Raw genomic sequence first — 14,913 nt, 5'->3', positions numbered from 1 at the left:
GGCCAATTCGTGGGGTTTAATTTTAGAAGGAAGAGAATATTTATGTCCTAGATTAAGAACATTGACTTCGTCTTCATTAAATTGAGTGTTACTGAGGTTGGTGTAACGTGGTGCAAAAGATATATGGTCAAGATTAGTTATGTCAATAAGCAAGTTTGGGTTATTTTTATCTATTCTCTTAAATTTGAATTTAACTGGCAATTCAGCAGTCCTTGAAAGATTGTTTTTATTTATTTGTTGCGACTCTCGTTCGTAGATGTCTTTAGTGAGCGATCGAAGGGACACACGTGTCGAGTTGTTACCCGCGAAAAGGGATCAGTCCGTTACGAGCAGCGATGACGGACGCTTTCAAGCATTATATTTGAGTTAAACAAAATAAATTAAAACAAAAATACAAGCTTTTCATTCAACTATATACAGTCCACAACATTTTGGTCCTTCGAGCCGGGTACGGGAGCAGATTTCCGAAGAAATTGGTTATTACTTCATTTTTAACGAACATTTGGCGCCATAACCGCAGCATTCGAGCCGGTCAAGGTCAGTCCTTTTTCTTTCTTTCCTTATCAGTCTTTCATCACAATGGAAGATTTACTCAAGAAACGAACTCTTATAAAATCTAAAATAACGAGATTCGAAACATTTTTAATCAACCAAGCAAACCGAAAACCAGACGAATTAAAGGTTAGGTTGGATAACGTTGTTAATTTATTACCCGAATACGAATCCATTCAATTCAAAATCGAATCACTTGATTGAACACAAGAAAGCGATAGAGAGGTATTTGAAAATAGATTTTACGAATTAATAACAGAAGCTCCTAAGATTCATATTAGTTTTAACCCACAATTGGATACCCCTAGAATTTCTACCCCAATTAGTAGCAATGATAATTCAACCAGTAATAAATTAAATGTCAAATTACCAAAAATCACCCTTCCAGAATTTAACGGTCATTATGAAAAATGGCTACCGTTTATCGATGCGTTCAATGCATTAATCCATGAAAACGATGATTTGAACAAAACACAAAAGTTTTATTATCTCAGATCTTGTCTAAAAGGTGAAGCGTCTTACGTTATAGACTCTTTGGAGGCATCCGATAATAATTATACCGTAGCTATAGAACTTTTAAAACACCGATTTGAAAACAAACGGATTATCGTACAAGCACACATTCGAGAATTATTTGAGTATTCAGCAGTTCAGCGCGAATCTCACGTACACTTACGAAAATTAATTGACCATTTTCAAAAATACATCAGATCGTTAAAAACTTTAGGTCAACCAACGGAATATTGGGACACCTTACTAATTCACTTAATTTCAAATAAAATCGATACAAAAACTAAGCGAGCATGGGAAAGTTCTATTAAAACCAATGCAATACCAGACCTCAAACAGTTGTTTGACTTTTTGTCTTCGCAGTGCATGATTCTTGAATCAGTAGAAAGAAAAGATAACAAATCCAACACAGTATCTTGTCTCGTTATAAATAAACCGAAATGTAGGTTATGCGACGAAAGCCACGCATTGTACCAATGTAAAACATTTTTGGATTTGACGCCGAAACAACGCCTCGAAAAGGTCAAGAATTTTAAACTTTGCATCAATTGCCTTAAACACGGTCATATACACAGAAACTGTAAACTAGGTAATTGTAAGAAATGTGACAATGCTCATAATACCTTGTTGCATTTTGAAAAAAGTAACTTTTCTACTGCACGTTCTTCTAATCCTCCAACGACAAGTGTGGTATCTGCACATACGATGAACAATAACAATGAATATGTTTTATTGTCTACAGCTCTATTATGGGTAAAAAATGCAATGGGAAATTTAATCAAATGTCGGGCTTTAGTAGACTCCTGTTCACAATCAAATTTTATTACCACTGAACTTGCATCTAAATTGAATTTACAAAAAACTAAGGGTTTAGCATCCATTAACGGAGTTAATCAATCGAACTTTAATGCAGCTACTAGAACACACACAGATATTTATTCATTAAACAAGCATTTTAACAAAAAATTGTCATTTTTAATAATTGATAAAATTACGGATAAGTTACCACAACAAAAAATTGATAAGGAGCGATTACAAATACCTGAAAAATTACAACTCGCTGATCCTGATTTTCATAAACCCAACAGCGTAGATATTTTGCTAGGTGCTTCAGTTTTCTTTGAACTATTGTCAGTAGGACAAATCAAATTGAATGGAAATGAAGGACCCATACTCCAAAAAACAAAACTGGGTTGGATAATAGCAGGGAATATCCCATTTTCGTTGAATTATAACTCTTGTTTTCTGATCACTCGTAAAACCATTAATGAGAATACTCCATTATTGAAATCTTTAGAGGGATGTTGGGAAATCGAGGAATCACCGAAGGTTAACCATTTATCTCTTGAAGACTTGGAGGTTGAGACTCACTTTCGTAACACTTATCAAAGAGAGACGGATGGTCGTTTTCAAGTTTCGTTGCCATTGAAGGACAATCCTCAAATTTTAGGTGAATCCTATGATATTGCAAAGCGACGTTTAATCTCATTGGAAACCAAATTCGCAAAAAAATCAGAATTGAAGAAAGAGTACGTTAAATTTATGTCTGATTACGAGTCATTGGGTCACATGTCTGAAGTTGGAGCGGATGAATTAGGAAAATCGGATGCATCGAATGAAGTAGTAAATTACGTACCACACCATTGTGTTCTTAAAATGTCTAGCACGACTACTAAGTTGAGAGTGTTAGTGTTTGAAGTGTCCGCAAAGAAATCCGCTACTAGATCTATTGATCATGATTTTTATATGGATGATCTATTGACGGGTGCAAATACTGAGCAAAAGGTATTGCAATTGAAACAGGAAATTTCAGGTATTTTGAGTCAAGGCAAGTTCAAATTGCGAAAATTTAATTCTAATAGTCACAAAGTTAATAATCACGCTGAGTTGAAAGATTTAAACTTGATTGAAGCAAAGAATTTAATGTATGCTAATTTAGAAGATCTAGCTAAGGATCCTGATATTTCAAATTATTTTCGTGACAAAGGGGTCATTTGGCACTTCATTCCCGCAAGAAACCCTCACTTTGGTGGGATTTGGGAAGCTGCGGTTAAACGGGTTAAGTATCATTTAATGAGAACAATTGGTGATGAAAGACTAACCTATGAGACCTTTTCCACAGTTTTGATCCAAATTGAGTCCATCGTAAACTCAAGACCTTTACTTCCTTTATCCTCTGACCCTCAAGATTTAGAATTATTGACTCCAGGACATTTTTTGATTGGCACGGCCTTGTTCGCAGTTCCTGAATTAGATGTTTCAGAAATTCCTGCTAACCGATTAACAAATTACAAACAACTCCAAAAATTACACCAATCATTTTGGAAAAGGTGGTCATTGGAGTATTTGCATACTCTACAACAAAGGACTAAGTGGAGATTCGACCGAGAAGATCTTGTCAAAATTGGAAGTGTGGTTCGGCTTAAAGATGACAACCTCCCCCCAATGCAGTGGAAAACAGGAAGAATAGAAGAACTCCATCCTGGTCCAGACGGAAAGGTTCGTGTGGTGAAGATCCATACTTCAGGTGGAACTGTGTCTAGAAGTGTATCTACATCGAGTTTGTGTTTTACCAATAGAAGGACAGTAACTGACTTTATATATTATATTTTCTTAAGTTTCTTTATGTGTTGTTTTTTTTATCTTTTGAAAGATAACTCTTTCAAGGCGGGAGTTATGTTGCGACTCTCGTTCATAGATGTCGTTAGTGAGCGATCGAAGGGACACACGTGTCGAGTTGTTACCCGCGAAAAGGGATCAGTCCGTTACGAGCAGCGATGACGGACGCTTCCAAGCATTATATTTGAGTTAAACAAAATAAATTAAAACAAAAATACAAGCTTTTCATTCAACTATATACAGTCCACAACATTATTATAGATTTTTTTGGTGTTAGCGTTAAAATTTTTTTGAGTTTTTAATTTTGATCATTAAACTTATTCTTAATTAGTCTATCTAGCTTAAGTTTTTTATTTTTCTTACTGTCTAATGTTTTGAAGTATATTTCTGTGTTGAATTTATCGTACAGCTCTTCTATTTCCAGGTAGTGTAGGTCGGTTTGTAGAGTTCTATGCAGATATTTAAGGATTGTGTCTAGATCTGCAAGTTTCTTGTATAGTTGTTTGATTGTATCCTTTATTAGTTTTTTCTCCAGTTTCTGTTTCATTCCATTAAAATGTCCTGGGACTTTCAACTTAAACGCGTTAGGTATGACATCAACTTGAATGGCTTTATGTAAGAAATTGATATTATCGGTGGTTCTTTCTTTTTTGAATTTCATACTTAATGTTTATTGGTCAAAAATTCATCACATCCTCTTTCAATCATAACATAATAACTCAAAAAATGCGCAGTAATAAATGCGGCGTAATGAATAATACTCAATAAAATTTTCATGTTTTTCCCAAGAAAATGAGTTTTGTTTGAAACATCGCTTAATAGATTAATCATTTTAAATAAAGCATCGCGGTTCCGAAATACCTGGATGTTATAGGAGATAACAAGTCCCGCCATTGAAGGACTTGCGCGTTAAACATGCATTTAGCAATGTCCGCCTTGAAATCTGCAAATATTTTAAAACGAAAATTCAAAAAAAATTGTATTGATTAACACCAATCTGTAATTTCCATAAATAAAGGATATATGGTTGGAGTCCTGGGAAAACATCGCGAAATGAGCCAAATTTTGAAAATTTGCATTTTGAAAAGTAGGGTTTTCGACATTTTAATTCTTTGCTGGGTGAAACGCATATGCATTAAATCAACTGTGGTTCGTTGTAAATCTAACAAAGTTAATAGTTTTCTTGGTAATGGATTTAATGCTAATGGTATTTCTTGATGAATCCATCTTCAATAATAGTAATTACTTTGGTTTAATGTTTCCAAAACCCATAACTCTTGAATTATAAAAAAAATTGTCCACTACATAACTGTGGGAGTTAAGAAATGATTCTTGAGTCAAATTATAGCTTAAAGCTTCCTCTTTCAGGAAATATTAAAGTTGATCAGTTAGCACAAAAAAGATTTTGTAAAAAAAATTTTAAAGTAACGATGCGTTTTTTGAGGTTTTAGGAAAATCACAAAAAAATGATCAAATTCAAAATCAAATCGTTGAGGTCTTATTTTTGATATTAATAAAATGGCTTTTATATGAAATTAAAGTTTAAACCTTCCTCTTTAAGAAAACATATAAACTTATTGTTTCAATTTGAATCAATTCCATCAAAAAAAAAATTTTTAAAGAAAATCTTGTGCATTTAGATTTAAACAGAAACATCTAATAAATGATCATTTTTAAAAAATCATCATTTATTAGAGACCTCATAACTGTGGGAGTTAAGAAAATAATTCTTGTACTAAATTATAGATTAATCTGCTTCTTTGCACTAAAGAGATTTTGTAAAAAAAATTTTATGTAACAATGCGGTTATGAAGTTTTAAGCAGAATGATTAAATTCAGGGATTACAAGAATTGTGTAAAGTAAATGGATTGTTTATACTTATTTATTTTCTTAATTTTTTTTTGTGATTCAATCATCTTGGCCATAAACCACATCACCCCGCTGGCCTATTCGGAACTTTTACAACACTACAGAGCAGGTAAAACCTGAATTGAATGCCTCGTGAACGTAGGTCGTTTCCAGTACAATTTTATGCCTCTACGAGCGACTCTTTTCGCATTATATCTGAACAGAACTGTACATGTAATTTGCCGAAAATGAAACTATCGTGTGTATTTGAGTATTGTTCTATAAACATTTGTTTTAATAAATTGATAATTTCTTGTCTATTCTTTCCATTGGAGGAATTCATTTTCGTAGAATAGGGATTGATGATATGGTCGTGAATTGTGATCGGGTTATGTATTTGAAGAATTGAATTTTTTGTTTGCCGTTTTTATATGAACGTTAGGTATTCCTTTAATGGGGGTTAGAGGCCATTTTTTGCATTTGAGAGACCAAGCCCCGTGGCCTTCTAAACCGCAGGACTTACATTTTTCGAGTAGTTGCGAGGTGCATTTAACAGTATCATGATTTCCTAAACATTTAGCACATTTCAATTCCTCTTTGCAGTTTTCTGTAAGGCGAGAAAATTGATTGCATTTATTGCAAGGAAGGCGGTGGTGGAAAACTTTCTTTCGCCGGGAAATGCGAATTCTTGTAGAAGAGGCCCTCCTGCATTAATCTTTAAAATGAATTAATGCATCCTGTAATAATTCTTACTTTATAAGAAGGTAGATTCGTGGCTCTAGATATGATTCTTTTGCAGAATCTATGGTTGATTTCTAACTTTTTCAGTTCGTTACTTATATCAAGGTCAGAAATTTCTAAGTCCACTGTGGATAAAACCGCTGAATAGGAAGCAGAAGAAATTTTTCTACTTGCGAGGATATTTTCCTTGGCTTCTTGAAAATCTTTAACTGTATTTTTTTTCGTAGTTGTAATAAATTTGAAGTTTGTTGTTCTTTTGTGTTCTCTGATTTTATTATAAAATCGCTTTGGGTTTTTACGATTACGTCTCTTGGAATAAAACCGTATTGAGACCATATTTCGGATAATTGAACCCCACTGAGAGAGGTATGAGTGGTTATAGAAAAAACAGTGTTGAATGGTTTAGATTGCTTTGCTACTTTCAGTCGTTCCGGAACCTCGTTTTTTTGAGAATGATTGTTGTTTTGGAGAAGTTGATGTAGAAGGATTAGGATTTGCAAATAATGATTTAGGGATTTTAAATCCTACCTCGAATTCGTCTGTTGCATGTTTTTTCGCTTGTCTTGATTTTGTAGGGGTGTTCGTTTTCGGTCATGCAATGGAGTTTGATTCGACATTGAAATTCTCTATCCCCAGAGTGGACATCTTTCTTTAAAGTTAAAACTTATAATAATCACTGCATTGTTTATTATAAAAAATGAAAGCATAATGATAAATCCATTATGCTTCATGTATATGCTTCAACTAGGTATGTTGGTATAGATGTTTGTGATATCAAACGAGACCACTTGAAAGTTATGTGGGAATCTGATATTAGAAATTGCTTCCACCAATTCCTCTCTATCTTTGATCGTGTTAGCAGGTTTATATTGTAACTGTCTAGTGATAAAAAGATTGATGAATCTCGCGATTTTCTGAGTACTTGAGTTGGCAGATGTGATTATAGGGCGAATAGGATGATTTTGTTTCTCTAAATTTTATGATTAAATTAAATACAGCATAGGAATTCTAGGATTCATAGGAGTAAGGTTAAATTTTTTAAGGTCTTGTTCTTTTATAAAAATCGTAAGTTTCAAATTCAAAAAATCTTCACCTTATTCAAAATCAATTAACCAAATTTTTTCCAGACTTTTTGTATATGATGATAAAAATAAACTACTATAAACAAAATAAAATATTAAAATTTATATTATAGTATTTGATAGACTAAAATGTTTATGTCTATGCAATTTGTTTTTTTATTTATTTATATCTATAACAACATTGTCATGGGAAAAATACATTATGTTGATATTACAACCAATGTTGATACAACATTATTTATTTATTGATATCGGGGAGCAACAACAGGACAAACCCAATAAAGTTGCTCCACATAATTATTATATACGAAAACCTTAAAGTAATATTTAATGTGATTACAAATATGTTGTTATCTTAAATTAATATTATTAACATTATTAAATATTTAAATTACACATGATGTGCGCAGTCTTCACAGCCTCGCGGACCGCAAACTTAATATTTCGTGGGTTACTCGAGAAAAGATCGCAACTCACCCTATCCGCGGTTCTTTCCATCCTCAGAATAGGCGAGTTACGATATGCGTTTGTTCGTGGAGTGGGCATATAAAAAAGGAAGCCGTACCGTAACTGACGAGGAGGAACATGAAAATCAATTCTTGCCATCAGCGATGGGGAATCAGTATGACCATTGACAAGCTTGTACAAAAATAAAACGTCATTATATGCTCGTCGCTGGGAGAGCGTTAGCAATCCGAACATTTCACAACCAGACGCATAGTTACTGTACACTTGTTGGGTTTTATAACACAAATATTTAATCAGTCGTTTCTGGATTCCTTCTAATCTAGTGATATATACGGAATATTGAGGATTCCAGATTACGCTACCAAAGTTTAAGATGCTGTTGACATATGCATTGTACATACTTATAATTGCGTTGTGGTTTGTGAAATCCTCGGAAGATCGCTTTATGAAGCCCAGCATTCTGTATGATCGAGCAATCACACCATCTACATGAGCATCGAAACGTAGTTTTTGATCTAGTGTTACACCAAGATCAACTGTAGATGTAACTCGACGCAACTTATCATAGTTAAGGATGTAATCATATTTTATGTAATTCTTTTTCCTGGTGAATGTGACACTTAGAAAAGTTTAAGTGTAATTGATTACTTGTACAGAAATTGCAAATCCCATCAAGATCTGCCTGTAATTTAACACAATCGTCGATGTTTCGAATAGAAAGGTAAATTTTTAAGTCGTCAGCGTACATCAGGCAACGCGAATTAACAATATTATTAAAAATGTCGTTTATGTAAATTAAAAACAGTAAAGGACCGAGATGACTGCCTTGCGGCACTCCGGATGTAGTGTGAATTAAGCCTGACTTATAGCCACCAATATCTACAGACTGAGAGCAATCGGACACGTATGAACCAAACCAACGCAACAAATTGCCAGAAATACCAAAAAGTTGCAATTTACTTACCAACACAGAGTGATCAACTTTGTCGAAGGCCTTACTAAAATCGGTGTACACTGCGTCCAAATGAACATTTTCGTCGAGCGACGCATATAGAAAATCGGTATATTCTAAAAGATTAGTTTCGACTGAACGCCCGGAAAAAAAAACCGTGCTGATTAGTATTAATACTTCCACGAATTTGAAAAAATACACTGGCGTACACCAACTTCTCAAAGACCTTTCCAAGTATGGGTAATATAGATATTGGACGATAATTAACAACGAAGTGTCGATCACCTGATTTAAAAATGGGTGCAACGTTGGCCTGCTTCCACGCATCCGGAAACACTCCCAGCTTAATGGATTTATTATATATCAGCTGTAAAGGAACTGATATTGCCTGAGCACAGTTTCTGACCAGTATAGCAGGTATATCGTCAGCACCAGGACCCTTATTCAAAGCTACTTGACGCAATGCCCCCTCCACTTCAATGAGACTAAAGTCATGAATGAGTACGCGCGGAGAATCAACCGTCCCCACCGCATCATAATGGGGAGCAGACGGTGCTGCGAAAACTGCACTAAAATAATTCGCAAATAACGAACAGATGGCATCGCCGTTCGATGCCTCAACCCCATCCAGAATTACAGTTGATGGGATACCCGTACCTCCTCTTCTGCGTTTGAGATGTGCCCATAGCTGCTTTGCATCTAATGCAACACCATCCTGCACACGTTTAATATACGCCTGATAATCCTGATCAATCAGGTATTTAGAGCGTCCACGCAGAAGACGAAACGTTAAATAGTCCAACTGATTTCCACAACGCTTCCACTTTTTATGGGCTTTATACTTTTCCTTTATTACTTTTATTGTGCTCTTAGAGAACCAAGCCGGGTAACCATTCACAGGATGGCATTTGTGTGGTACAACTTTTTTAATGGCTAAAGACAAATGATTATAGAAAATGTTCGTAGCGGTGTTGACATTTACATCTGTAAATACGGTTTCCCAATTAATATCATTAAGGTAATCACTGATATCATTAAAAGCAGCTCGTTTAAAGTTATAAGTAGTAGGAAGTCGCTCAGTGAGGTTGATTACAGGTGCAATACTGCACGCCAACTCAAGTGACGAGTGAGCTACGTCTTCTGGAAATAGAGAAGAATCGCTCAGTTGAATTCTAGATACAGTTACAAAGCGTTCCAAGACCAAATCTAACGTGTTGCCAGATATGTTTTTAAAAGAGTTATGCTGATTAAATTCACAAAGTGAAAGGACGTCTAAGAAATCAGTTGAACGTGGGCTAGCAGGAGAGGCAGTACACATTCCAGAACCATCGATATTCCAAACTATCTCGGGCAAGTTGAAATCGCCACAAATCAAGAATTTATCATCACGGAAGCGGTCAACAATGTGTCTTAATTCATTACAAAATACATTTAATGCAACATTATCATTAGGAGGAATATAGATACAACAAATATGCAGTTTGCTTATATGCTTATCACAATAAACTGACCTCTGAACACTGCGAAAACTCGCACTAACACCTATCAGCACACCACCCCCCCGAGACACACCACCCGGAACCGCACCAACACGATCTCTTCTGTAGATGTTGTAGGAAGTAGGAAGAACCTCAGCCGAATTGATACCAGGGGGGAGCCATGTCTCCGTTAGACATAGCACATCGACGTTTGTATTTAGCGCGTTATTATAAATAGTAATCAATTTGGTACGAACGTCACGGACGTTTTGATAATATACTGAGAGGCCAACCATTTTGAGCATTTGTTTTATTAATTCTTTTTAATTATTACATTACATTAATTATTTAAAGGCGTGAGAGGTCATCAGGAGATCTTATATGGACTACCGGCGATGATTCATTCTTTCTGGTAAAAATCTTGCCATCACGTGTCCATACAAAGCGATAGTTTTTATCTTTAGCAATCCCTCTCGTTCGAGCAAACAAGGCCTTATTAGCCGGCGTCAGATGATCATTAACGAAACAGCACTCCCCTACCCCCTCAATATGCAAACCCTGTCGAGAACCAGGTACGGACTTCCTTTTGTTGATTGCCGCCGCCAAAAAAGCATCGCGCTTTAGGCGGCTGCAAAACCGCATCACTATGGCCCGTGGAGCTTTATTTTGCTTATCAAAGTGCGGAACACGATGAATGGCATCAACGTCTGTCGATGAGAATTGGACTCCTACATGTTTGGCAATGTTGTCTACAATAGACAAGAGATTTTCATTTTCGCGTTGGGGAACACCATGAATTTCAACATTACTCCTACGGGAGTACTGCTCAACCTCATCCAGCCTGGCAGTCAGACTCGTTACCTGCTCTCGTAAGCGGGTATTTTCAGTGGTTAACTGATCAACAATTTTTATCTTTCCATTGAACGATTCAAGCAACTTTTCAAAATCACTAATCCGGTTGCTACAGAAATTTACAGAATCAAGTAAGCTATCGTGCTTATGTTGATATAAAAAATAATTAGAGTGCGTGATGCGCTACAATTATTCCCCCTTTCAATAAAAATTAAAAATTTGAATTAATAACAATGTTTCATACGTAGAAATAAACAGAACGAAGAACTAAAGGAAATCCATGGAGGGTGGCAATAATTGCTTTCATTCCGCACAAGAAAGACATTATACTATGTATTGAAATATTAAGTATTTGATTAAATTATAAAAAGGAAAATTTTACTATTGCTTAATTTTTTGGACATCACCAGGTAGTGATAGATAACAAATAACTAATGTCCTGTATCTACAACATGTAAGCCTGAAAGGATGGAGTGGTTCCGTCCTCGATACATAACTTTTCTAAAATGAAAAAATGTTGCCATTTTTGTACTTTTTAATATAATAATTTTAAAATTTCGTATTTATTGTTATCGAAATAAAAATTTCTCTTTATTTTATTCTAGTTCCGATTTCTTCTTCCATTTAATCGTTGATTAGAAATCAATTCTCATAATTCAATTTTTAATACACAACCTACGTTTACGTTCAATACTTTGCTTTCTGTTTGATTTTATCGTTTCAGTAGTTGCAGTTAAGATGTCGAAAACAGCCGGTTTTTACGTTATAGAAAAGTATTTCCGAAAATATCAGTGTTGGCCTACTTCGCAAGGATTTCGCGGACTTGCACCGACAATTCTGCTTGTTATAAATATAATTTGGGCAATTTATCCGTTCACAATAGAAATTACAAGTGGGTGTTGCCTACTATTATTCCGGATATATTTTTTATCATTGGTAATGATTTTAGATTATAAGACGAATTTCGAAAAATTATTATTTCACGTGGAGTTTAGTTTTATGTCAGCATTACTTCTATGGAGTAATATTCAATTATTGCGAAATCGACTTCACTTATTCAAAATAACCGATTTATTGAGTGATTTCAGTCAATTCAATATTCCGCAAAGGGTGAAAATCATTGATGAAAACTCAAAAAAGATGTTCAAAATTCTGCATTACGGAGGACTCGTTATTGCCTATTTTATTCCTTACTCTATTTTATTTGAGGAAAATTGTGTTAAATTTAAAAATACTAAAAATTGTTTAATGTTTGAATATTACATCCCTTTGCAACCCAAACAATGGAATATAGCATTAATGATGTTGTTTCAAATATATACCACAAGAATTACAATTTACTTTTTACTCAGTTTGCAGCTCTTGTGCAAATATTTAGTGGAATTATTGATTGCATGTTTACAACACCTTATTGAAATGACTGATGGTATAAAATTAACAAGAAATAAGAAAAGAAACTTTAAAAAGTTAAGACATGTTGTTATGTATCATCAAGAAATAATCAGGTATAGTAATTTTAAAGTTTATTTTATATGTAATATTGACTAAATTATTTATAACGATTTTAGGATGTTTCAATTCGCAAATGCTTTCTTTACCAGTTTTCTTATTCCTACAAAAATGTTTGTTGCTGTTTATTTATCTGTGGCGATTACTGAATTTGTTCTGGTTTGAATGCTTATTTAGTTTGTCTCAATTAATTAATACAATTACTTTTAGAGAAAGGATTTAGCGAGTTTTTTCCTAATCCTAATGAACCTGGAGACATTATTTATGGTTAATACAGTTGGACAACGACTTACCACAGTGGTATGTATAACCAATCTTATTTATAATTAAAAATATGACTTTAATGTTTCAAATAGGCCGCTAGTGTGACAGATGCTGTATATAACTTAAATTGGTACGATGCTGATGTATCAACACGAAAAGATGTTTTAATATTACTTTGCATGAGTCAAAAGGCGATCAAAGTGGAGTTACCTGTGGTCGGCGAATGCTCGCACGCAGCGGCAGCAAGTGTAAATAGTTACACTTGTTACACTTTGGCAATTTGTTGATAATAAATCTTCATATTTTTAAGGAATGCAAGAAAGTGTATGTTTTCTTTAATTGGATATTAACTGTTATGAAAAAAAGAAACTTGTAAACATTTTCACCACAAAATTATGGTACACATCTAAATGTTTAATAATAACTTTAATTATTACAGTAATAAACTAAAGTTTTCTTCTGTTGATGAGAAAATATATAGTAAGTATATAGTAATATAAGTATATATAGCCTATATATACAAGTCGACACTAATTTCATGTTGAGCAGTGAAGACGAGATGGGTGCATTTATAATTGACACACAGTTTATACTGCGTTGCCCACGAACTGTGACATGTGCTGATAAAAGATATTGTATAGACACAAACAGATACACAACAAAAGAATTGTAATGGTATTACAAATAGGCTAATAATTAAGCAGTTTAATGTAAACACGTAGTACTAAGTATTGTGAGTCAACGAACTGGATTAAGCTTAGTTCAGCATTTGAACACTAATAACTAAGTTTGAACGCACACCTCAATGAATTGCAGTTTTTGATAGGTTCCATTAAATTTCAATTAGATGTAATTGTTCTTAATTAATAATTAATAATTATAAGACATATTATAACAATAGTAATTTCAATAAAAATGATGGCGTAGTTATTCTCGTGAACGAATTTATTGATCATGAGTCCCACTGCGTTGATGTTAGTGGATTCAAGTTTCTGCGTATTGAGTTTAATTTGGGTTTGAGTCGGTTTGGTGTCACGGGAATTTATAAATCACCTTCATTTAACCCTAATACCTTTATTGACAACTTAAATTTATACACTAAATCCTTCTGCACTAGAGAGCATGAAGTTTTAACTGGAGATATCAATATTGACATCCATCCGGATATGCAGTTAAATCAAATACCTGCTCTTTATTTAGATGTAACGGCCGCTGCTGGCATTGAGCCCTATATCTGTGATTATACTAGAATTTTTAATAATAGTAAAAGTTGTTTGGATCACATCTTCGTTAAAACTTCTCTCCCGCGGGAAAATTTTCTATCAATAATATCGCATTTAAAAATTACAGACCACTGTCCTATGTTTTTACAGCTGAATTTCCCTGATAGTTGTGATAGTAATCAGAATATTGAAACTAATAGGTACAGCAACATAATTAATTATAACAAGTTTATTAGCACTATGGGTTCACAAGATTTCACAAATCTTCCTTTGAATATTGATGATGCAATTAAATTTATATGTGACAAAATAACTAATCACAGGGACGGTGCTTCTTTCAGAAAGAGAATTCCTGCCAAAAATAGGAAGCGTAAGCCTTGGATTACGGACGGAGTGGTAAGATCTATAAATGTTAGGGATACCTTGTATAAACAGTACAGATTAGATGATAGAAACAACCAGATTAAAACAGCATATAAGCAATATAATACTATGTTAAAAAAAATCATTAACAGTTTGAAGAATGATTATTATACTCGAAAAATTTGTAAACTGAAAAATGATACCAGACGGCTATGGAATTGTGGCAAGGAATTAACTGGTAAAAATAACGATACTAAGATATACAGTGCTAGCGTAAAGTAACCCCCCCCCCTGTATAACTTCTGAACAGATTGAGATATCAATATGAACAAAAAAACGTCAGTTTCTATATTTTATCAGCACAAATATTTTCTTATGGAAAATTTTGGTATAACTTTTAGTTTTTCCGGAAAATGGAACAGCTTTGTTTTTTTTAATGGAACACCCAGTA

General features: G+C 34.0%; 1 protein-coding gene across 1 annotated transcript; it reads left to right on the top strand.

Moving 5' to 3' along the window:
• Window positions 1-579: 579 nt before the first annotated feature.
• On the top strand, window positions 580-13,163 carry LOC139432437 (uncharacterized). Its single transcript, XM_071200964.1, has 6 exons — window positions 580-686; window positions 861-3,561; window positions 12,463-12,608; window positions 12,672-12,771; window positions 12,823-12,912; window positions 12,969-13,163. The coding sequence occupies exons 1-6, from the start codon at window positions 580-582 to the stop codon at window positions 13,161-13,163; spliced, it is 3,339 nt and encodes a 1,112-aa protein (XP_071057065.1).
• The last annotated feature ends 1,750 nt before the right edge of the window (window positions 13,164-14,913 follow it).

Source organism: Onthophagus taurus, unplaced genomic scaffold (assembly GCF_036711975.1).
Source record: "Onthophagus taurus isolate NC unplaced genomic scaffold, IU_Otau_3.0 ScKx7SY_15, whole genome shotgun sequence".
Taxonomy (NCBI): Eukaryota; Metazoa; Arthropoda; class Insecta; order Coleoptera; family Scarabaeidae; genus Onthophagus; species Onthophagus taurus.
The sequence above is the reverse complement of the archived record's forward strand: the minus strand, read 5'-3'. Positions and strand labels throughout refer to the sequence as shown.

Bases quoted from the DNA above. Each gene is read 5' to 3' on its own strand.
- LOC139432437 (XM_071200964.1), top strand. From the start codon at position 580: ATGGAAGATTTACTCAAGAAACGAACTCTTATAAAATCTAAAATAACG. The intron at 12,609-12,671 runs GTATAGTAATTT...TAACGATTTTAG, and splicing joins TATCATCAAGAAATAATCAG to GATGTTTCAATTCGCAAATG. The intron at 12,772-12,822 runs GTTTGAATGCTT...AATTACTTTTAG, and splicing joins CGATTACTGAATTTGTTCTG to AGAAAGGATTTAGCGAGTTT.